The sequence below is a fragment of the Hordeum vulgare genome, chromosome 7H (assembly GCF_904849725.1).
Source record: "Hordeum vulgare subsp. vulgare chromosome 7H, MorexV3_pseudomolecules_assembly, whole genome shotgun sequence".
Lineage (NCBI taxonomy): Eukaryota > Viridiplantae > Streptophyta > Magnoliopsida > Poales > Poaceae > Hordeum > Hordeum vulgare.
Window position 1 is genome coordinate 188,591,035 of NC_058524.1, and position 24,935 is coordinate 188,615,969.

General features: G+C 44.8%; 1 protein-coding gene and 1 long non-coding RNA gene across 2 annotated transcripts in view; one reads left to right on the forward strand and one right to left on the reverse strand.

Moving 5' to 3' along the window:
- Positions 1 to 6,801: 6,801 nt before the first annotated feature.
- LOC123412888 overlaps positions 6,802 to 24,935 on the reverse strand; it is a 36,739-nt gene continuing 18,605 nt past the window's right edge. The window contains exon 3 of the long non-coding RNA XR_006613623.1: positions 6,802 to 8,672. This is a non-coding gene — a long non-coding RNA (uncharacterized LOC123412888). The remainder of the gene's footprint in view (positions 8,673 to 24,935) is intronic.
- Positions 10,333 to 18,564, forward strand: LOC123412887. The gene is made up of 5 exons (XM_045105849.1): positions 10,333 to 10,635; positions 10,769 to 11,334; positions 12,850 to 13,260; positions 17,561 to 17,757; positions 18,066 to 18,564. The coding sequence occupies exons 2-5, from the start codon at positions 10,863 to 10,865 to the stop codon at positions 18,309 to 18,311; spliced, it is 1,326 nt and encodes a 441-aa protein (XP_044961784.1). The 5' UTR covers positions 10,333 to 10,635; positions 10,769 to 10,862; the 3' UTR covers positions 18,312 to 18,564.

The following is a 24,935-nucleotide window of genomic DNA, read 5'->3' on the forward strand; positions in this document are numbered from 1 at the left end:
ATCCTCTAAACTTGCTGCATTCTCCTCTGCTGTTGCATGCTCCTCTGCATTTGTTGTTGCCCATTGTTCCTCTTCTCCAAATGATGCATCAACTGGATCTGTACAACGCCTAGCAATATGCCCTAAGATATCACATCTTTTGCACTTACGCTGATTTTTTACACGACCCTCTTCACCAGCTCCTGTCTTGTTTTTCCTTGGTCTTCCTCGTGGTCTAGTCAGTACAGGAGAATGGAGTTTGAACCCTGGGTCTACTATGTTTCATTGGTCTTTTCCCAAGAGTGCAGGCACATTTTCAGCATAAGCAGCCCTAAATTTGGCAACAGAGAAATATTCAGAGCAATACTGATCAACTTCACCATCTTCACCTCCAATAGCAGTCATGAGATGTAGGGCATGTATGCACGGCTTCCCGCAGATCTGCCATTGCCTACAACTGCATTCATTGGTTGCAAGGTTCACTTGATATCTTCATTCCCTATTTTTACTGTCAGTGTATGTCATCTCAGCCTCGTATGTCGACGGTCGAATGCATTTCATTCTTAGTCCTCTTGCATTGGCATGCAATGCCTTAATCAGAGATGGGAGCATAAGATGGCCAACATATTATGTTTCTGTAATTCTTTTATGAAGAGCTATCTTTACCATGATCATCTACCTGATCTTATCAAATGCTTGCCACAACAAAAGCCCTTTCACTGACTTGAACTTTGCATTGAAACACTCGGCGAGGTTATTGGTCACATAGTCTACTTTGCAGATTTCATTGAATTTGCTTCTTGACCACAACTTTCCATGATGTTCACCCATGTACTCCTTCACCAAAGGATTATGAGCATACAACACTCTCAAATGGTGCTCATGCTTCCTCAAGCTGCATGTGTATGATGCTGGCCATAGATTCTCATCATAAACTTTGCCTTTGAATTTCTTTTTAAAATTCTACGCTAGGTGTCGCATACATTCCCTATGTTCCACTCCAGGGAATACAATTTCTACTGTAGTTTCTAAACCCTTGCAAGCATCCGTGTGTATAACTAAACCTGAGGGTGTACCTATAATGTTGCGCAACTGCTGCAAAAACCAGACCTAACTCTCCTCACTCTCTACCTCCAACACACCAAATGCAACTGGGAATAGCCAATTGTGTCCATCAACTGCAAAAGCTGCTGCTAGCTGGCCTCTCCATCTTCCATTCAAAGCAGTCGCATCGACAGCCAAATAGGGCCTACAACCATTCAGAAACCCCTTCCAGCAAGCCTTGAAACAAACAAAAGCCCTCCTGAAGCACTCCTTCTCCATTTTCTTCCCTTTTAATTTGTACTTAACTGTATGCTTGTCAATCTCTACAACACTCCCTGGACTAGCCATCTCCACTTCAGCTTTGAAGGTGTAAAGCAACTGAAAACTCTCATTCCATGGACCATTAATCCTATCAAGAGCCATTTCCTTAGCATAGAAAATCTTCATGTATTGTACATTAATCTTGTACTTCTCAAATAGCTTCCCATGGAGCGATGTTGGACCAATTGTTATTGTTTCCATCACCCAATCCAAGATTGCATCTGCCACCCACCTAGTCTTTGCAAGCTTAGATTTGTCCTTTCCCCCTCCCCCTCCAGGTGGCAAAGTGTGCTCGTGTGGGTTGCTTTTTATCTGAAACAAAATGAAAAATGATGTCAAATATAATTAAGAAACAATACAATTAATATTCAGTTGTAATACCTGAATCAATTTGCTCTTTTGCATAGTGGATGCATGCAACCTCCACCTACACCTATCATAAGGGCAATGAACAGTGAATCTTCCTGGCTCACTCCTATCAACCTCATAAGAGTTTTCAGTGACAATGCAATATGTAGTCACTGCATTACGACAGTCCACCATCGATTCTAATACGGTTCCTGGAGTAAGGTCAGGATTCTCCCTGTTCCACTCAATTGTTGGCAGCTCGCTAGAAAAATCACATACGGTTTAGTTCGACGCAGCTCGCTACTTTCCATTCTAACCGCCAGCCGAAAAGCAAGTGGAGGATCAACCCTATTCGTTTCAAATAAGATAAAGAGCGCAGTTAGGCCTAAAATTTTCAGATAAATTGCGCTAATTCAGGCCAACGATGGTCAAATACAGCCTAATTTATGGATCTCCTAATCAATTTGAGAAGAAAACGATGCTTACCCAGGTGGAATCCATGAATTATCAGCCTCTGATTCGACCCAATCATCTCCATGATCGATGGGCCGGACGGGGTACCCCCCCCCCCCCCGACATCGCCCAAATGAGGTGTTGTGATTCCACTATTGGTGCCCTTGAAGGCGGTGACCGGATCTTTACAAACAAGGTTGGGGCTATCTCCACACAATGCTCAGAGGATCCCAACAAGACAACGGAGCTTCACCACAATATATATGGCTCTGAGGTGACCTCAACCGTCCAGGGTTCTCAAACACCCAAGAGTAACAAGATCCGCAAGGGATTAGTGGGGGGAATCAAATATCTCTTGGTGGAAGTGTAGATCTTGTCCTTCTCAAGAAATCCCTAGGAAATCAACAAGTTTGATTGGCTAGGGAGAGAGATCGGGCCCAAATGAGCTTAGGAGCAACAATGGAGTCTTGGAAGGTCAAAAGGTAGGGTTCTTGGAGTGGAAGAACCCTTTATATAGTGAGGGAACAAATCCAACTGTTATCCCCACTTACAACACCCTCAGCACGGTACTACCGCTTCGAGGAAGCGGTACTACCGCTGCCCCTAGCGTTACTACCGCTTGGGGGAAGCGGTACTACCGCTGCCCCTAGCGGCACTACCGCTTTGTGGGGAGCGGTACTACCGCTAGGCCTGGAGCGCTACTACCGCTTGGTATGCATATAGCCACGGTAGTAAAAATACTACTACCGGACCTACCACCGCTCGAAAAGTACTCACAAAAAGTCCGACGGAGTACAACCGCTCAGAGAGAGAGGTACTACCGCCCATCCTTAGCGGTACTACCGCCGAATTTTTTTTGCACAGACAAGGAGAGAACATGCGAGAGCTCCATTCCTGCAAAGAAAAGGTGGTGGAAAGAAAAAGTGTGTGTGTGTGTGTGTGTGTTGATTCCAGCCAAACCTTTTCGACGCGGACCCCCTTTTAATAGTATGGCTTTCCTACGACTCGAAACCACCAAAGAGAACCGTAGAATCCACCGTGCTTCAATACCACCGAGGGGCGACGAATCGTCTTGTGCCTTGCTATGTATTATCTGAAATGCACAATGCACACGATTAGTCTGGAGAGGTACTGTCATCAATCACCAAAATCACTTAGCACGAAATATGCCCTAACATGCATCACGTCTATAAAAAAATAGGCCGACTCCTGCGTGCACCTATTACTATTACTCCACTCACCGACCGCTATCCAGCATGCATCTAGAGTATTAAGTAAAACAGAGTAATGCATGGAAAACAATGACATGATGTAGACAAAGCAAACTCAAACAATATAAATAAACCCCATTTTTTTATCCTTAGCAGGTGCAACACAAAGACACATCTTGTTCCCTTCTGTCACTAAGATATAGAAATTCACCAGGTTGAACCTACTACAACGCACCACTCTCAGCGAAGAAACATCAATCTAGTTGGCCAAACTATTTCAATAGATCAGAAAGAATTACGAAGTTATCATAATAATGCACATAAGAATCATATAAGTATTCAGATCAGACTCAAATATTTACATGAATAATTTGAACATAAACCCACAATTCATCGGATCCCAACAAACGCACCGCACAAAAGGAATTACATCATGTGGATCAAAGCGAGGATGTGATGATCATTGTATTAAAGGTCAAGAGAGAGAGAGAGATTGACATCTAGGTACTAGCTATGGACCCGTGGGTCTGCGGTGAACTACTCACACATCATCATGAGGGCATCAAGGTTGATGAATAAGCCCTCCGTGATCGATCCCCCCTCTGTCAGGGTGCCGGAACGAAGCTCCAGATGGCCTCCCATCGGAACAGAGACTTGCGGTGGCATCAAAAGTGTTTCGGGACTACTTCTGTTTTTTTACAGTATGTGAGAATTTATAAGTCGTAGAACGGAGTTGGGGGGCTCGAGGTGCCCACAAGCCAACACGGCGCCCCAAGGTCACGCCGGGTTGGCTTGTGGGGTCCTCGTGTGGCCCCCGACCTTCCTCCAATGCTTGTTGGTCTTTTTTTGCTCCAGAAAAATCTCCAAAAAGTTTCAGGTCAATTGGACTTTGTTTGGTATGGAAAACCTGAAAAGTGAAAAACATGCATAAAACAACAACTATCACTGGGCACTGTGTCAATAGGTTAGTGCTAAAAAATAATATAAATTCGTAAATAATTACCCCAAAAGTATTCTAGAATGGAAATATATCACCATGGAACAATCAACAAATATAGATACGTTGGAGACGTATCAGACCCCTAGTGTAAAGTTGTTGTAACGGGGATTCGTCTAGAAACGGTAGGGTTTCACACCGTACCGTAGAGTCTACGACGGTAGGGTCTGAACCCAGTGCAAAAAAATCCTGAAACTTTATAGTTTCAACTCAAACAATTTGACATTTAATATGCATCACACCTCGAAAGATAGTACATTGTCACACAAAGTGCAAATAGTTCATCACAATAACAAATATCAAATCAGTTTACATTATCACACATAACAAAAAGGTAGCAACTAGTTCGATATAGCAAATAGTTTGACAATACTAAGTAGTTCTCAATCATAGCCAACACGAATAGCCGCAAATTTAACGACAACCAGTTCACTTCCTTTTCCTTCCCCTCTTCAAGGTACGTCCCTCATTATTCTTTGAGCAGGTCTCATCCGCCTTCTTCTTGCGGAGACGAGGACACAGTTTCTGAAACGGGGATGGACTTGGCCAATCCTTCTTTGTCCTCTTCTCCCTCTTGTCGTGTGTTACCTGAGTTGGTGGAGGTCCACATCATCGTGGTACTCCTCCTCATCATCTCCTTCATTTTCCTCCTCTTCTTCTTATTGTGCTTGCTCCTCGTTGTCTTCTTCCTCGTCATCTTCTTCCTCATTGTCCTCCTCCTCAACCAACCTAGGCAGCGTGGCTCGATGAAGAAAGGGTACACATCAGGTCTCGAGGAGCATCAGCATGAGCAGAGCTAGCACACCCAAGCAGGCCCACCAGCTTGCGTCAACGGTTCATGAACTTCTGCAATAAGAATTAAACAAGAACATAATATGGATCAAGTTTATGATTACAAATAAACAAGAACAGATAGACAAGAAGATAACAAATAAGGTAAGTCTAGGAGGTTCAATGTTACCTTCACCGTTCCCCTCAAGTTGTTCTCGGAATCTTGGGTCTTGGGGATATAACTTAGCGCATCTGAGCCATAAAAAATGCTTTTGTTTAGCTCCGAAGCCTGCAAACGAATAAGTGAGTCACACTGACTAAAGTAGATTTCATCCAACCGTTGGTTCAAAACAAATGAATGCAACTTACCGCTCTGTTCATCGCGGGTCCATAGTCCCTAAATCTGCCTTGTAGCCCTCTCATGTTGTCATGGTAGGCTTTGATATGTCTCCAACGTATCTATAATTTTTTATTATTGCATGTTATTATATTATAATTCTAGTATGCTTTTTAGGCATTTACTTGATAATTTACATTATTTTTTAGCACTAACCTACTAACCAAGTGACAAGTCCCACGTGTTGTTTTATGCATGTTTTTGGCTTTTCGGGAATACTATACCAAATGAAGTCCAAATACCCCGAATTTTTTAAGATTTTTTGTGGACCAAATAAAGACGTGGAAGCTTCGGAGGAAGACCGTAGGGCGCATGAGGTGACGCCAAGCCAACAGGGTGCGCCCACAGGGTGGTCATGCCGTGATGTCTTGGGGCCACCTCCCAGCTCTCCGGCTCCCGTTCTCTCGCCTATAAATTCTATAATATCCCAAAAACTCTAGAGAACCTTCCAAAACACTTTTTCCGCCCCTGAAAGATTTAATTTCGTCATGTGCCCATTTGGAGCACTGTTCTAGTGCCCTACCGGAGGGGGGATCGATCATGGAGGGCCTCTACATCATCCTTGCTGCTCCCATGGTGATGTGTGAGTAGTTCACCGCAGACCTACTGGTCCGTAATTAGTACCTATATGGCTATCTCTCTCTATATGTTCTTTGTTGCCATGACCACCGCGATTTCGGCAGTGATCTATCTTATGTAATCACTCTTGTGCGGTGCGTTTGTTGGGATCCAATGAGTTGTAGGTTTATGTTCAGATTATTCATGAGATTATATCGAGTTCCTTGTTATTATTTCATATATATGCATGATTATAATAGCTTCATAATTCTCTATGATCTATTGATTTGGTTTGGCCAACTAGATTGATTTATCTTCAGTAGGAGAGGTGCATTGTAGTGGGTTCAATCTTGCGGTGCTGAATCCGAGTGACAGAAAGGGACATGGAACGTATTGTATTGCTGGCACTAAGGGTAAAACATTGGGTTCATTCATATTAATTGGATTTACTTTTTCTACATCATGTCATCATTCTCCAAGCATTACTTTGTTTTCACTTAATACTCTAGATGCATGCTGGATAACGGTCGATGAGTGGAGTAATAGTAGTAGCTGCAGGCAGGAGTCGGTCTACTTGTTTACGGACATTATGCCTATATGTAATGATCATTGCCATGATTAAATATTGCATAACTACACACTTTTATATCAATTTCCCAACAAATATTTGTTTACCCACTGCATGCTTTCTATGAGAGAGAAGCCTCTAGCGAAAACTATGGGCCCCGAGTCTATTCAAAAATATATTTACAAAAACTCCAAATACATTGTTGTTCTTACTTACTTTTTATTAATTTTCTATTTATATTTACCAAACTATCCAACTACACTACTTATTGCTTGCAAGTAATGAGTTCAAGGGGATTGGCCACCCTCTTGTCTGCGTTGGGCACAAGTGTGTGATCTTTCGTGTGTAGGCGTGGAAGACGGGAAATTGTGTGGTCCTCCTACTTGTTCGATAACCTTGGTTCTCACTGATGGAAATACTTATCTATATTGTGTTGCATCATCCCCTCCTCTTCGGGGAAAACCCCAATGCAGATCACAAGTATGAGGCTTCACCCTCGGAGTCATCCTCATGCAGTGGTTCAACATTTGTTGTCGTCCATTGGGGCCTGAGGCGCATATGATGCTTCCCGCCACCATCGTACCACTGCATGTGATGCGCATAGTCATCCCATTCAAGCACTCTCCTCTCCCCATCTTTGTGGCACCTCCTCTTGTTTCACTCTCGCACGTATTCTCGATGCTCATGTCCCCAATATATGATCGACTGACAACGCTGCCTGCTCTTCCTCGAGGCATAAGAAATAATAAAACATCATAAGAGCATCAAATGAAACAAAAACATGGAAAGAGAGAACAATGCACTCACCAGTGGAGGTCGGAGCCACCGGTGTCGTTGGACAAGGCTCGTGGGGTATGTTGGAGCATACCTAATTGCATGGCCACACGCTCTTGCAAGTGACACTCGACGATGTACACACAAATCATGGGTACAATGCACCGCCAAGTAAGCTTGTCCTAGTCGCACATCACGCTCATCTCAAACCCCACTCTCGCTCATGATACGACCACCAATTAACCAAGTACAAAAAATGGAAGCTCCCATGGAAGTGGCGTCAAAAAGATTGGTAAGCTTGTTCGTATACCTGGTAAGCCGTTAGAGCATCAAGCTCGTTGGTGAAGACCTTATACAATGCACTGACTTTCATCGTGTACACCTTCACCTTGTCCCAAGCGTACGCGACGGTCCGATATCGAGTATCGCCATCATCTTCGCCATAATACGTCTATGCACGTCGTTCCATTTTCCCAAGAGGGCCCGTCGGGATTCGCTCCCACATCCAAATGGAGAGGGCCTAGACAAATCTACATATACTGGACGTTTGTTTCCGCCCCCCCGTGTTGCGTCATCTAGCTACAAACACCAATTGATGATAAGATGACACAATTTAAAGCATCATAAATACGTATACAAAAGAACAATGTGATATTTCTCTTATCGAATTGTATAGGTACGCGAGGCCGGCAAATCCCGAGCTTTACCGTGCATCCCAATTGCCGAGGAAGTCGAGATACATACATAGGGCAGGGTCTCCTCAGAAGTTTGGAAACACGACCTCAGTGAGAAGATACCACACGTACGTAGGCCCTCGCGTACCACTCTGCGATCCGACCATCGGCATCGTCCAGACATTTGCTCTGGTACCTTAAAAGCCAGGACAACGGTACACCGGATGTTCGGTTATCCTTAGCGGGAGGTGGGGGGACAGTCACTGATGAGAGAGATAACCCTACCCCGCCAGTTCTTCCTCTCCAGTCTCCTAGTGAGAGCATGGCCCTCAATAGGTAGGGCCATGATCATCCCCCAATCCTCGAGGGTCACCATCATCTCATCACATGGGAGATGAAAAGTGTGCGTCTCGGGCCGCCACCGGTTCATCAAAGTTGTGAGAGCTGAGTGGACGAGCTTCGGCGACAAAAGCTTGAACTACAGCACGAAACCGAGCAGCCGGGCTCTCCTGAAGTACAACGAGTAGCGCATCTCAACAGCCTTCATGTGGCCCCTCATCCGCAGTGACAAGAGCATCTGTCAAAATGTAGACGCAAATACTTGGTAACTTATTTTAGCGAATCAAAAGCTTTGACTCAATAACTGGATCATAGTAATTATCACTCCATTCTCTATGAAACGTGTGCCATGACCCTTGTCGAACAGAGGATCAAGCAAGGTGTACTTAGTTGCTCAAGTTGTCCGCAAGGGGAGGCCTCCTAAAACAATTGCAAATGAACAAGTCATATGCACATGCATCATATCATTTTCGTCAATTCTCACATATTCAACAAACATTCATATCACATTCAACCATCATAAGCGATAAATACAAATTAATCATATTCAACTAACATCATTCATTCAACATCATTAAACCATTTTCAATTTTATTTTGAACATCATTCATTCATGTATTCAACATTTGTACAAAAATACGTAAATATGCATATGCATAATTCACCAAAATCCATTGTATTCAAACATTGCAATATATGATCCATCCATTCAACATCATCCATCAACTACATCATCCATCACTAGTTAGAATCCCCCCAACATATATCATATGGCATTCATTTTTTAACATGAACTAGGGTTCATCTTCAAACTACATAGCATCTCTTCACCTAGTTACTAGGGTCCATATTCAACCCCATACATCATATAGAATCAACCTAAATAACCCTAGGATCAACCAAATTGAAACTCTAGTAAAAAATAGGGTTCATTTGAAGCAAATAATGGATCGAATCGAAAGCTATTTGACTAAAACTAATTGGAGGGATTGAAAGAGCTTACTTTTCCATTTTCGAAGCCATCTCGATCTACAAAAACTGTCAACAAACGAAGAAGATCCGAGGAAGGGAGTGAAGGGGATGGGAGAGGGAGCAAGAAGGAGAATTCTTTGTTCTTGCGTGCGGGGTGGGGAAAAGATGGGAGGTGGGCGAAACAGCCCCACGGGTTTATAAATGCCCGGACCCTACTGCCGAAGACCCTGACGGTAGGGGTAGACAGCCTACCGTCTGGCCCTGTGACGGTAGGGTCGAACGGAGGTCACGGCAGCCGTCAGTTGGAGCTGCGGCGGGGTGGGGGAAAAGATAGGGATGAGCGAACCAGCCCCTGAGCTTATAACTGCGCGAGCCCTACTGCCGAAGACCCTGACGATAGGGTTAGACAGCCTACCGTCGGGCCCTATAACGGTAGGGTCGAACGGAGGTCACGACAGCCATCAGTTGGATGAATTGTCTATCGTCGAAGGTCTCGACGGTATGCTATCTAACCCTACTCCTAATATTCCTAGGGTACGATTTTTTTTTTTTTTTTGAAGCAGGGTCAAATCCTAATGAACTTTTCACGAAGGAAAACCCGAAATTTTGGCCCGCCGTGGTGAGGAGAGCACTGAGAACCCGTGACCCCTGAAAAAGGAAAGGGAAAACAGGTTCAGGGTCCCAGCCCCAGCGTCAGCAGCCTGCCGCAGTCCTCGACCGCTCGCTGCTATTGTATTCGCGGAGACGAGACGACGACAGGCGTCGTACCATTCAGCCCGGTCTCCGATGCACTTCACACACACTCCCCGCTTTGACCATCCTAATCACGCCGTAAAGCGGTAAAACCCCCCAACCTGATTCAAACCCCGCCGCCTAAACCCCTCCTAACCCCGCGGTTAAACCACTCCAGGCATCGCCCAAAACCAAAACGGAACAGGTCGGCGACGCGCCGTGCCAGTTCAAGCCCCCAAACCTCACGAGGCCACCAGGCGAGAGAGGGAGGCTGCTCACGAGGAGCAGCAGCAGAATCAGAACCAGCAGCGCCGCAGCCCCCGCAGCAAACGGCCCAATCGCCGGCGCGAGGGGGTGGAGCTTCCCGTCCCGAGGTTCGTCGGCGCGGCCGTTTTCTCCCCGGTGTCCGGCGCCTCGATCTCGTCTCCTAGCCGCCGCCGCCGCTCTCCACCGGCCGATCCCGCGAGCCCAGGCCGCAGATCGTTCCATTCCGCGAGGTATTTCCGGGCGGCGCCGCCGCTGATCCGCTAGGGTTCTAGCGAGCCGCTCCTGTTCCTGTCCCTTTCGTTTTATTCTCCCGTCCCTGTCGGGTCCTTTTTACGCACCGGGCGATTCTCGTGCTGCTTGCAGGAGAGGCGAAAGTGAGCGCGCGCGGCCTCTGGACCAACCGGGGAAAGGCAAAGGGGGAGGGTAGGTTCCGGCTTTAGGAGTGAGCTCCCGGGTCATGGATTTCTTCAAGCTCAAGAAGTTTGGCAAGGCCCGGAAGGGCTCCAGGCGTGAGGGAGAGGCCTTGGAGTGCGAAGAGGAGGCCAACCCCGGGAATGTGGGTTTGGAGGGTGACGTCTTCGAGGAGAACCCTGAGGCGGCCGCAGGGGCCGGTGTGGCCAACGTGGGGGAGGAGGTTGGGGAGGAAGAGGAGGACGAGGACGACGATTTCATCACCAACGAGGTGAAGCGGAGGCTCAAGGACATGAGGAAGAACACCTTCATGGTGCTCATCCCGGAGGATGAGAATGCTGAGGTGGAGGAGGATGGGGACGAGGAGGAGGAGGAGGAAGGGAGTAGCTCCAGGGAGTGGATGGAGTCCGACGTCGGTGAAGGGTTCCCGCTATGTGGCTTCGACTCGCTCTATGATAAGTACTCTCAGAGAATGGTGGCGTTTGATAACATGATTACACAGATCTTTAAGGATCCAGGTGAAAATTATAACCACATTGTAGTTTCTTGTATGGCTGCTTAGAGTTGTTGCGTGTTTGACTTGAATGCCACACAATGTGTTTTACTTTCCTGCTGCTATCTGGCTGGCATATTAGTTTCAAAGCAACATTTCAGTTATCGCTCTTCTTTGCTAAGTAACGGCACCATTTAGTCCACCTAGAAGTGCACACCATCGATTTTCCTTTTTAGTATAATGATAGATTTGAAAAATCTGCATGGTGAAAAATATAGCACATTCTAGTCTTTTGTATGGTTGCTCAGAGTTTTTGCGTGTCGAGTTGAATGCTATACAATGTGGTTTGATTTGCTGCTATCCTGTTTGCCATATTGGTCTCAAAGCAACATTTCAGTTATCGCTCTATATTCGTCACATAACTGCATTATGTAGCCCGTCCAGAAGTGTTCACCATCGTTTTTTTTGGGTATATGATAGATTCATGATTTTTATTTTTTGGTGCCGAGTGTAGGCTGACTCCATGAACTTTTGTCGTTTTTCTCCACTTGAAAAATATGTTGTGTACTCATAAATAACTCTTTCAAATATCACTAAAGCGTGTACCATTTCTTTTCTGCATGTGTTGCTGCTTATCAGATTGTTATTTGGGACTTGAGGATTACACCTCCTCTTTCTTGCGTAATACTCTTCTCTTATGCGTGTATAAACTCTTACAAAATTAGACGCTTTGTTACTACTCTGTAAAGTGCAGATAATCTATAAACCACACCTTTCAACATTCTGATGGTTGATAACAAACTTCTCAGGGTCACTCAATGTCTCAAAAAAGTCGCCTAAATCAGCATCCAAATTGGCATCTGCTATCTGTACTCTATGTGAGATAGCAGATAAAATTGGCATCTGCTATCTTTAGTATGCCACAAAATGTGTTCTATTTGTTGCTGCTATCTGGCTCCACATTAGTCTCGAAGTACCATTTCAGTTATCTCTGTTCATTTGTTACATAACTGCATTAATTAGCCCATCCAGAAGTGTCCACCATCTTTTTTTTCTTCTGGTTTATGATAGATTCTGAAAATCTACAGGGTGACCGAGCATGTTATGAACTTTGATGGTCAACCATATTTAGATTCTTATGCTAGCCGACGGTTATCATTGGTATGGCAGTAGTTGTCATCTCTGACAGTTCAGTTGTTTGAGCAATTTCATGATTTTCACCTTTTTCGTGCTGAGTGTAGGTTGCCTCCATAAAACTTTTGTCGTCTTTCTCCTTGTACTGAAAAAAAATATGTACTGTACTCATAACTCTTTGGAATGTCACTAAAGCGCATACTGTTTCTTATCTGCATGTATTGCTGCTTATGAGATTGTTATTTGGGACTTGAGGGTTGCACCTCCTCTTTCTTGTGTAATATGCTTCTCTTATGCACTTATAAAATCTTATCAAATAAGACGATCTGTTTGCTATTCTGTAAGTGCAGATAATCCACAAACCATGCCTTTCAACTTTCTAATGGTTGATAAATAAATTTCCCAGGGTCATTCAACATCTCAAAAAAGTCGCCTAGATCAGCATCAAAATTGGCATCAACCTTGCGCAGTCTATCATTCAAAAGGAGGGATGAGCTTCAGGAGGACTGTGAGAATCTTCATCAGCAGCAGCAGAGCGAGGATGACCCTTACCAAATACTTGAGACTGCTTATGTCGCACAAGTTTCTTTAAGCTGGGAGGCTATTCATTGTACTTACATGCACCTGAGTCTGATACTGGCAGCACAGCCAGAGAATCCCACCACCTATAGCTGTGCTGCTCAAGCATTTCAGCAGTTCCAGGTTCTGTTGCAGAGATTTGTTGAGAATGAACCATTTGAGCAAGGTTCACGTTTTGAGATATATGCACGTTCACGGAGCTCCTTGTCGAAATTGCTTCAGGTTCCCACTTTTCAAGGTATGACACTTGAATTATAGTTATTTCATTTTTTAACACAAACGTATCCTTTCATTTGACAATGAAATTCACTACTGATGCTAAATCAACTCTTGAGTCCTCGTGGCAACTTATTTGATTTGTTATTTAATCTATTTGTGTTGCTACATTGCAATTTATTTTAATAGCTGTTATTTTTTGCTTGGTCAAGAATCAGCGTCTTATTTTGAGTTCTGATGGATTGCAGTGACAACCAACAAACTGCACTTAGCCTTATGAGTTCTGATATATGTAGTGGGCAGTGACAAGCCCAAACAGTCATAAATACACATCATGATCGACTCTGTGCATTACATAATTGTTTGCCAGTGGAATGCATCACAAGGCTTATGCACATTGCAGATTTAGAAGTACTACTGCCTATATTTACTTTGACACAAGGCATAAGCCGTCTATGAGGCAGGGGCTGTTTGACGAAGCTAGATGACTGGGATCCGGTCCATCTGGGTCAGGGGAGGATGTCGCCATAGATACGTCCAAAACCGTTGGTATTTGGACTTATAGGGTTTGTACTGCACACAAACTTCCAATATGGGACAACACTAATATCTTTTGAGCCTTCCTTTTCTCAGCCGTCCCACCAAGATCTAATGCTGCAGCGGCAATCAAAACTAGCTTCCACTTAAATGCCATAGTTGACAATCTATAATTTCTAATCTTCATCCACGGTCTTGATTCGATAACTATAGTTGCGCCACGTTACCCTCTCCCACTCGTTGCACTTTGTTAGCTCAGTCTGTTTGTCTCGTTCAAGTCTACTTGTAATGTCCCTCTCTCAACATCAGGGCCCCTGCCTACCAGCTTTGCAGACTCACCCAATCTCCATACTGGGTCCAGCTCGTTTCATTCTGACTTTGTGCACGTTTTGGAGCCACCGGATGGTCCATGGGAATCTCATAAGGCCATCGACGGGACTCCCGCGAGCTCTGGACTGAGAAAAGAGTGTGTTCGTTCATTTCACTTTCACCACAAAGTTTGATAGCTACCCCGAGGGCGTGGGAATGGATAGCATTGAAGATACTATATAGTATGTTGTGACCTCCCAACAAAATCTTACCTGTTTGGTGTAATGATTTTATTTTGCCATGTACCTGAAAGATAAACTCTATTGTTACCGATACATCTTATATCAAATTGTTTTTTTCTTTGTCCAATTTATTACATTATTAAGTACATTATATCTGATTATGTAGACTAGTATTGCCATTTGGTACATGAACGTGGCACTAAGATGTAACAGAAAATTTTATTTTGAAAATACTGGTAGTGAATTCACAATGGTTTGTGGATACATTGAGTATGAGTAAGTAAACTCAGAACGGAGAACAGCTCAGATGTTCAATATGATATAAAACTGTTCTGATGTACATTTGTTGGTATAGTTGGTACTAGAGTAACAGCTTGGATGTTTCAGCGAATATGTCATATCTTAAATGTCACTTACGGTGAAAGCATGCCTAGTAGTTTTGGTTTTAAATGCCACTTACTTTTCGAATAAGGTGCATATGGCATTGTTTTTAAGGCATCCTGCTTTGGACGTTTAGGCGGCAAGGCGCCTAGGCAGCACCTTAGAATTTTAACCACCTTAGACGCTTAGGCGTCAAGGCGGTGAGTGCTTGCCTTAGGACACCTTACCACCATAAGAACATTGTATATGGTTAATAATTGTTTCCTAGTACTTCCTCTAGCCCAAATGGATGCACTTTCGGATTTTATTCAGTCAAACTTTGGCTCCCACAATATCTGTTCAATTGTTTAGTTTGGATACATGAATAGCATACACCGTAAATATAGTATTGTTTGTGACAGGCGTAATTTTGGTCTTGAGAAGTAACTCCAAATTTTTGCTTGTTATAAATATAGTACAGTTTAAGAAGAATGACAATCGTGACCAAAAATCAGTTTGGTTTCATGCCTGAGAGGTCGACCATGGAAGCCATTTTCTTGGTACGACAACTTATGGAGAGATATATGGTGTTCATTTACTTGGAGAAGGCCTATGATAAGATGCCGTGGAATGTTATGTGGTGGGCCTTAGAGAAACACAAAATCCCAGCAAAGTACATTACCCTCATCAAGGGCATGTAATATAATGTTGTGACAAGTGTTCGAACAAGTGATGGCGACACTGATGACTTCCCGATTAAGATAGGACTGCATCGGGGGTCAGCTTTGAGCCCTTATCTTTTTGCCTTGTGATGGATGAGGTCACAAGGGATATACAAGGAAATATCCCACGGTGTATGCTCTTTGCGGACGACGTGGTGCTAGTTGATGATAGTCGGACGGGGGTCAACATACCATCGAAGTAAAGCCGGATGGATGAAGTGGCGCCAAGCTTCTGGCATTCTCTGTGACAAGAGAGTGCCACAAAAGCTAAAAGGCAAGTTCTATAGGACGACGGTTTGCCCCACAATGTTGTATGGCCTTGAATGTTGGCCGACTAAAAGACGACATGCGCAACAATTAGGTGTGGCGGAGGTGCGCATGTTGAGATGGATGTGTGGCCACACAAGGAAGGACCGAATCCGGAATGATGATATACGAGATAAGAGTTGGGGTAGCGCCGATTGAAGAGAAGCTTGTCCAACATCGTCTAGATGGTTTGGGCATATTCAGCGCAAGGCTCCAAAAGACCCGGTGCATAGCGGACGACTAAAGCGTGCTGATAATGTCAAAAGAGGTCGGGGTAGACCAAACTTGACATGGGAAGAGTCCGTAAAGAGAGATCTGAAGGATTGGAGCATCACCAAAGAACGAGCCATGGACAGGGTTTGCATGGAAGCGTGCTATCCATGTGCCAGAACCATGAGTTGGTCGCGAGATCTTATGGGTTTCACCTCTAGCCTACCCCAACTTGTTTGGGACTAAAGGCTTGGTTGTTGTTGTTGTTGTTGTAAATATAGTACAGTGGAATCTACTGGTCAAAGATCACTCTTGGAGCCATGTTGATATCCAGGAAGTTGTATCTGAAAAAATGGTGTGATAAAGCTCATGCCGAGACAGTTCTCATATTGTTGTGAGGCTGCATGATTCCTACTGTTGAAAATTGCTATATGTATGCTATTCTATACATGGAATGATGGAAATGTCCCCCATAAAAAAAGGCAGCCCGGTGCACGTAGCTCCCGCTTGTGCAGGGTCCAGGGAAGGGTCCGACCACTTTGGGTCCATTATACGCAGCCTTTCCCTGCATTTCTACAAGGGAAACAGCTTTACCGCTGCGCCAAGGCTCCTCTTCATGTCCCCATAAGTACAAGCTAATTTGCATCAACTTTAGTTTTTCTTACTTCCTTTACAGTCTTAATCATGGTGGAAATGGTTAAGCTTTACTATGTTGTAGGGGAATGGTTGGTAGATCTCAGACATCTTGTTTACAATTATACATGGATTGTATTTGTCATATCAAATGAGATCATCCTGGGTCCCTTTGCAGGTTATTTTGAGTGTGGTTCTCTTTGGCTAGTACTAGGTGAATAGGACAGTAAGTAGATTATCATTGAATGGCGTACACATAATGCACATGCTACAAGCCAATTAAATCTTCTGTACACTGTGCCACCATTAATGGTTGATAATGTACGGTTGTTGAATCTGGGATTTTTTCTGTTCACATTCATCTGTGGCCAGTCAGTTTTGTAACATCATTCAATAACTTGGAAGATGGTAACACTTGAACCCTAAGACTCACATGTTGCCTACTTTAAGATCCATACATGTGCACAGCCTATGGCTAAGGGGCCAAGAGAAGTTTAGGAGCATTCTACCTGCAAATTTAAGATATGTCAGTTGCCATGCCCATGAACTTCCTCATTGGTTGCATATAAATTCCAAGATTTTTGTCAGTCTGGACTGGCTCCAGGACTTGGTTAAAATTCTATTAACTAGATGCTGCAGCTAACGTGTTAGTTGAAATAAAGTATTTTATTCCCATAATGCTTTTGCTAAATGAGTGATGGATTCTTACTGATGTGCAATGTGTAGTGTGTAAAATCCCATAACAAAAATCCTTTGGTCTGATTCTAATTTGATCATCCAGTAAGGCAAGTCCTGAGTGCAATACCCTGCATGTTTCTATTTTTGCTGCATCGTAGTTTTGTTTCCTTGATACAGAGAAGTAAGCTTTTGTCTGTTATATTGTGCTTATATTTAAGAGCTATTTTTTCTATCTTTGCATCCGGGCTGTTACAGCACCCATCTACTACTGCTTGTATAACATACTTACTGCTATACGCTTTTCATTCCTGTTTTATCTATTCAGTTGCAGACGGGAAAGATAATGCTGAAGACCAAATGGAACCATCAATCTTGGCACCTGACCTCATGAAATTATTAGAGGAGTGTATCTTAACTTTCCGTGTTTTCCTGAAGAAGGACAAGAAAAAGAGCAGTGTCCTCATGGGTGTTCATGGCCATACTGGAAGTTCGATTCAGCAAGTTCAATCCTCTCTGGATAAGGTTAACTTAATAACTCCTGTCCTAATAAGGCTTTAAAAATAAATTCTGTTTATCACCCGGTATTTTTTCAGTTCTCTGTCGCTACCTTTCACCGTGTTGGTTAAATGATTATACTTACTACTAAAATGCGCCTATTGGTAGAATGCATTTTTCCTAGTGCACCTGTGACATTCATCGAGCATGAAATGCACTTTTGAAGCATATATTTACACGGGTATTGGTAGTTGACGTCAACATATGTGCAGTTGAAGCGTTCTCATGATACAGTATTTTTTCTTGCTAATGCATATATATCTCCAAACGCGCAGAAGGAGATGAAGGTGAAAGAGCTGTTCAAGAAGAAGAAGGGATGGAAGAGCAAGACCTGGCCGACCACAATGGAGGAAGTGCAGCTGCTGTTTGCCCTGACGGACATCAAAGTGGTGTCGAGGGTCCTGAGGATGGCAAAGCTGAGCAAGGAGCAGCTGCTGTGGTGCGAGGAGAAGATGAGCAAGCTGGACCTCTCCGACAACAAGCTGCGGCGGGATGGATGCCCTATCCTCTTCCCCTGCTGACGCATTTCCTTCCGCAGACATATGCCAGTTAGTGTTGGTTCGTTTGGCCCCTTCGCGGAGCAGGAAGCGAGCATGGCTGCTTCCTGAGCTGATGATATATGTACATCTTAGGCTGGAATGTTTATACTAAAGTCAAGCGTAGTACTCCAGTTGTGTCGCTCTGCATTAGTTTGGGGTTGTTTATGCAGCATGGCGACAGCCTATGGAAACCAGCTGGTAAATTCAGAAATAAACGTCTGGTAAATTCTGGTCACCGTTTGCAAGCTGTGAATGGAGAAGAAAAATCAGGTGGATATGCATGCACATGCACATGCAGATGCAGGTATTGGCACATGAAGAAGGCTTGTCTCATGTTGGGGCTTGGGACCAGCGCATGAAGAAGCCAGTTTCTCAGCTGAATGGTGGGCCTCTTTTCTTTTGCAAGTGAAGCTCGCTAAAACGTGCCGCATCATCACAACCGGAACCAGCATCAGCCAAAGCTCATGAACGCAGCAAATGGCTACCACCAAATTCCTGCTGCCACGGCCTTCAATGGTGGGGGTCATCAATGCGGTTGTGTGTGTGTGCACTGCCTGCCTGCCTGCATGCATGCAGTGTAAGCAAACTGATCCTTCACTGTGCCCTGCGATTCATGTGCCATAAAACTTCACTGTGCAGATTCACATCTCTCTCTCTCCCCCTCTCCCTCCATGGACCACATTGACATTGACACTGTCACACCATCACTACTAGCCTACCACTCCATGTCTCCATTATACAAATGCTTCTTTACCTGCCGATCTCATTTGGAAACTTTGTTGATACTTTCCTCGAGAGCTGCATCTGACAACGATGGCATCTTCCAACAGTAGACCTTAATGGAATTCCTCGGTGTAATGCAATGCAGTGCAGGGCTTGCCATGTACCAACCGGATGCAACAGGTCATGTGATGAAGGCAGGAGTGGCCATTGTTCAGTGCTGACTGACACAAGGAGCAGAGGCACTTTACTAGTTCGATCCTTTCTTATACGTACTAGCTGCGCTACAGTTTTCACCAGGACACAGAGCGAACACGGTTTCTATCCATTTTTCCTCCAAGTGCAGCTAGTTTGATTTAATAAAAAAAGAGTGAAACCAAATGCAGCACATGGACTGGAGAAGTACAGATGAAGTCATTTTTGGATCCTAGTTCTTGTAGCCATGCCATGACCGTGAGCAGCCGTACTTGAAGCCTTGGACTTCCTGGCTGGCACTGGCAGTGAGTGACTTGTGCGTGCACCAGTCAGTCCAGCTCCAGCTTGCAGTCCAACTAGGCCAGTACCACACTGTGTACAATAGTACACGCAGCAAAACATGAGCAGCAGATCTACTCGCTAGAGAGTAGAGGCACAGGCGCACAGCGGCAATGCAATGCCATCATAAACCCGTGCAGGTGAGGTGCAAGGCCCTGGCTTTCATTGATGGGAGAGGTAGAAAATAGTTTAACGCCAGCTTTTCTCTTGTGCAGGGTTTTCTCTTGGTATGGTACTGTACTTGCTGGTAAATTGCATTTTCAACGCAAAAGGTAGGCGCTGGTTACAGAAAAGGCAGCGAGCCCAGTCCAATGGATGACAAATTGACCGGCGGGCCGAGGCTACAGCACGGGTGGGGTGGAGTTTAGTAGCTGCTCTCGCAGATAATCCCAGTCCTCTTTTTATATTTCAACTGTGATGGATAGGTCCACATGGAATGGTGGTGATGGAAAGAGCAAGTTGAGATTCTTGCTGCGTCCTCAGGGCTGGGCATTTGATTAAGGTTATTAGCTCTGTCCAGTGCTGTGGATCTAGCGGCAGTAAATTTGTTTAATTAATTAACCAGGGAGGACAGATTTGGCCATGTTTCTGGCAATCATGCCTTCTTGTTCTCATGATCCACGAGAGACTTTGGGGGAAAGCTTGCGGTGGCTCCTTGTGCTTGTCACTTCTCAGGTTTCTACTATTCTAAACTGACTGTAATGCTGACAGTGATCTCTTCCTCCATTTTTTAAAACGGAGGTAAAATATTTGCCTCATGTATTAAATAAGGAGGACAAAGAGTTTGTTACAACACACAACCAAGTTATGGCGTGGCAATTATTCGCGCAATAAGAAAGACCCTAGCTTCTTTGCCCCGGTTCTGATCCAAAGATTGGCCTCATCAATAATGAAGTTGAGCAAGATTTGCGGAGGTGCGCTCTTTTGCCGGAACACTCTTGCATTACGCTCGTTCCAAATGATCCATGACACCATCATGGTGATCGATGCCTTTGTTTTTCGGTCGACGATGCCCACGGCGCTCGTGCTCGCCCACCACGCCTTAACGGAGTCAAACAAGTGCGAGGCGGACGTGTCGAAGTTTTGGATGCGGAATTTCTGATTCACCAAGTTCCAAAGCGTGAGAGTATAACGACATCTAAAGAAAAGATGTGGACCACATTCCTGTACGCCCTGCAAGGGGGCATGGGCCATAGTTTGGCCATCCACGCTTAACCAATCTATCAGCCGTCCAGATCCTGTCTTGAAGCGCAAGCTAGGCAAAAAAAAATTTGACTTTCGGTGGTGCCCAAGCCTTCTAAACCATTTGGTCCATGGGGAGAGAACCAAACCCAAAAAATGTGCCCTGTAGGCACATGCCGCTGAGTATTGCCCAAATTCTGTGTGATTCCAAAGAATATCATCCTCGACGAGCTCATTAAGGTGCACCTCATGCAAAAGCATCCAAAGGTTGAAGAATTGCGTGACATGCTCGACGGAAACGATGCAGGCGGTTTGATTTTGAGGATCCACACGTTTTCCTTAAGGGCCTCCTGTACCTTCCATTGCTTTCGGGAGGAGGACTCAAAGATGAGCGGAGCGATATCCTTACGCTTGAGGTGAAGAAGCCAAGGGAGTCCTAAAATGGAGTCCTCGCACCATTCCTGACTGTGATGGTGGTGCAAGCATAGAAGAAGTCGAGGTCGTCGAGGTCTTCCGCGCCGCACGGGTACCCACTCCCTACCCACAACTTTGTGGGCTCCTTCCACTCATACCAAGGCCACCGCTAACGCAGGGCCCGCGCGAACTTGTTGGTGTTGAGGACCCCAAGTCCACCATAAGCAAGCGACCGACTCATCGAGTCCCAATTGACCTTGCATTTTGCTGTGATTGTCTTATCGGACCCTAACCACACAAAGGCCTGCTCAAGTTTGTCAATGTTCTGCAGGATAGAAGTTTGGAAGACAAGCGGCGTAATGAAGTAGACCACTTGAGAAGCGAGCACCCACTTGACAAGAGCCGCACGCCCGATGGTGCTGATATTCTGGCCCTCAAAGGTTGTCAATTTGCTTGCCACCTTGTCCACAAGAAATTGCAGGCCAACGATCTTCAACTTCCACACTAAGAGTGGGAGCCCCAAATATCGAGCGGAAAGGAAGCCCTGGTAGTCAGCAACCCCTCGGTGATGCGGGCCAAGTTGAGGTTGGCGCACCGGATGTGCACCATTGAGCTCTTATTGAAGTTTGTGCATAGGCCGGTGACATCCCAAAAACCTCTCAAAATAGCCGCAAGGTTGTCCACATTCCTTTTTATTGGCGCGACGAAGGCAACCACATCATCCGCATAGAGAGGTACGCACCATGACCCTCTCTCGTGAAGCTTATGTAGAAGGCCCTTCCTAGTCGCCACGTCGATGATATGCTTTAGAGGGTCAATAGCAATGACAAAGAGGAGAGGGGAGATGGGTCTCCTTGTCGAAGTCCCTCGCCATGCTTGATGGGGGGCCCCGCCACCCCTTTCAAGAGGCCCCTCGAAGATGAGGAACAAAGGAGAGCCACAATCCACTCTCGATTTTTTCTTGGAAAACCTTGCCTCCGTAAGAGGTCAAGCAAGAACTCCCACCGAACAGAATCAAAGGCCTTGCGAATGTCCAACTTGAATAGGAGGAAGGGGTTCTTGCTCTTGTGCAGACATCGTGCAAGGTTTTTAACATACATGAAGTTGTCGTGGATGCTTCGCAATTTAATGAACGCACTTTGAGAGTTGGACACGAGGGCAGACATGTGTGGGCCAAGCATGATGGAGAGCACCTTCGCAATTATCTTGGCGATCGCATGGATGAGACTAATGGGCCTGAAGTCGACGATGCTCTCCGCTCCATCTTTCTTGGGAAGCATCACGATATTTATGGAGTTGAGCAATTGCAAGTTTGTGGTATGGAGAGAGTCAAAGCGTTGAATCACCCTCATGAGGTCGTGCTTGATGATGCCCCAACACTTCTTGAAGAAGAGTCTGATGAAGCCATCCGGCCCCTGCGCCTTGTCGTTAGGCATATTGTTAATCACGTCGATGACCTCCTCAATAGAGAAGGGAGAGCCGAGACCGTGGAGGTCATGTGACTCCAAATTGAGCTCCTCCCAATTGAAGCCCTTCGTGCTCTCGCTTCCTTTTTTTCATCACTTGCTAGAAGTGGTCGTGAATTATTCTCTCTTTAGCATTGTGTTCGGTCACCCACCCTTGGTCTTTCATTATTGGATGGATGTGGTTCTTTCTTCTTCGTGCATTGACCCGACGATGGAAAAAATTTGGTGTTGACATCTACTTTTTTGATGTTTGCGATTCTAGCACACTCTTTTTGCGTGATTTCTCAAGGACGGCTAGACTTATTACCCTTCTTTTAAGTCGGGTCCGAAGATCACGCTCCTCACGGAAGAGCAACCTACTCTCCTGAGCGATGTCGAGGTGGGGAATGACAAGGAGGGCTGCATGGAGGTGGGCATCTCCTTCATTTTGTGAGGCGCGTCACCATTTTCTTGAGCTTGTGAAAAAGGATTAATGTGCTTAACTCGCTCGGCCTAGGCTTTTTGTACCACATCATCAAAGCCGTGCATAGAAGCCCAAAAGTTCTCAAATTTGAAGGTCCTCAGCCTTCTCGGTCCCATGTCCTCGGCAAGCAATTGTTCTTTGTTCTCTTTTCTTCCTCCATGCCAATAATGTTGTACGTGATTCCTTTGTTCTCTTTTCTTTTCAAGAAACAGAGGGAGTACTAGCCAAGTGATTGTGTGAGATGAAGAACTGTTGTATTCCATTCTTTTTTTTCAAGCATGAGATGGGCGCACACAGATTAGAATAGAAAGTTCTTACTATGCTAGGTGAAAACCTTATTTGTCTGGTTTAGCATGCACATTTTTTGTGGCATTTCCATGTATAGTATCTCTTCAATGAATAACCACCTAAAAATTTCAGCTTCCGAGTTTAGACGGGCAGTTCTGAAAGACTATATTTGTTTAGTTTTTCCATTCTCAATTTTCGCTTGGATAATCTATATAGTACGTACTATCCGAAGGCGCATGATCATTCATCTGCACAGCTCTGTAATGATGATCATGGGAGAGATAATAACCGATCAAAAAGGCCGTCTTTCAAGTGAGGAAACGGGGTGAAAAGAGGGGCCATCTTTTCTTTCAGCGAACATCATTTTTATCCTGCCTAGTTTCCTTTTGGGAAAAAGATTATAAAAGACAAATAAGGATCACGGTTTGTTTGTCGACCTATGGGGTATGGGTTTTGGATGAACGGGGAGGCACCAATCTAAAAGCATCTAGGGCAAGATAAAGGAAGGCTCGAGGAGCAATGACATGCGGTGGAATCTTTCACCTCTTCCTTTTGCTTTCCTTTTTTCGTTGCTCTTCTGAGACAAGCATGCAGATGCATGCTAAACAAACAAGCCGAGCTTTATCTTTTTGAAAACTCCCATGCATGCATGCTCTCTTCTCCATCTCCATCCGCATCCATACGATGGAAGAGACTTTCTACGCCGCTTTTGGGAGTGAAAAAAAGGAAAAGAAAACATTCTTCTCTGCCAGAAGAGAAATACCATGCGTCGTGTCATGTCCCAAATGTCCTAAGAAAACTAATTTTCTTTTTGCGAGATAGACCAAGCTTCTTTTTACCGTGCACCTGTCATGGGTGCACGTACGGAACCTTCTTGTTGTGTTCGTCGCCGCCGTCGCCGCGTTCGGCCATAGGCTCATACCGTTTACGTGGAGAGGATGGTGCGTCCATGCCGTGATATTATTTTCTTACTTTCGGTGCTACAATTCACCATATGTTCTATTTTTTCTTGAAACCAGACGTATACAGATACGAGCTTTACTGTGTTTTATTTGTTTATTTCAGTCTATATATTGTTCAGGACTGTCATGAGCCCCTACAAGGAGTCAAAATAAAGCCGAAACCAGGACGAAGCCTTTATTCTTTGACTTGTTTCTTTGAATATAACATAATATTGACTGCGCACTCCGAAAGATGATGGTGTATTTCGAGGATCAGTCCGTTTAAGACATCCAAAACAACTTATATTTGTGAACAGAGCAAGTAGTTAGACGGATGCACTGTGGAAGATAAGAAGAGAAGGTGGTCGTAGTAGATGGGAGAACCACACATGCAATGTAAGATTATTATTCCTTTGTATGCCTAGTGCAAGCCACACCACGGGCATAAACGAACCTTCATCTGAAATTGAGTAAGCCACAAAAGAAAGAAGGGCATCTATTCTATTCTCTTGGGTTGGGTTGGGTCGGTCTTACTTTTCCTCCATGATTTGTGTTATTTCCCAAGCCCAAATATTGCGTGTGGGGCTCATACCTTACG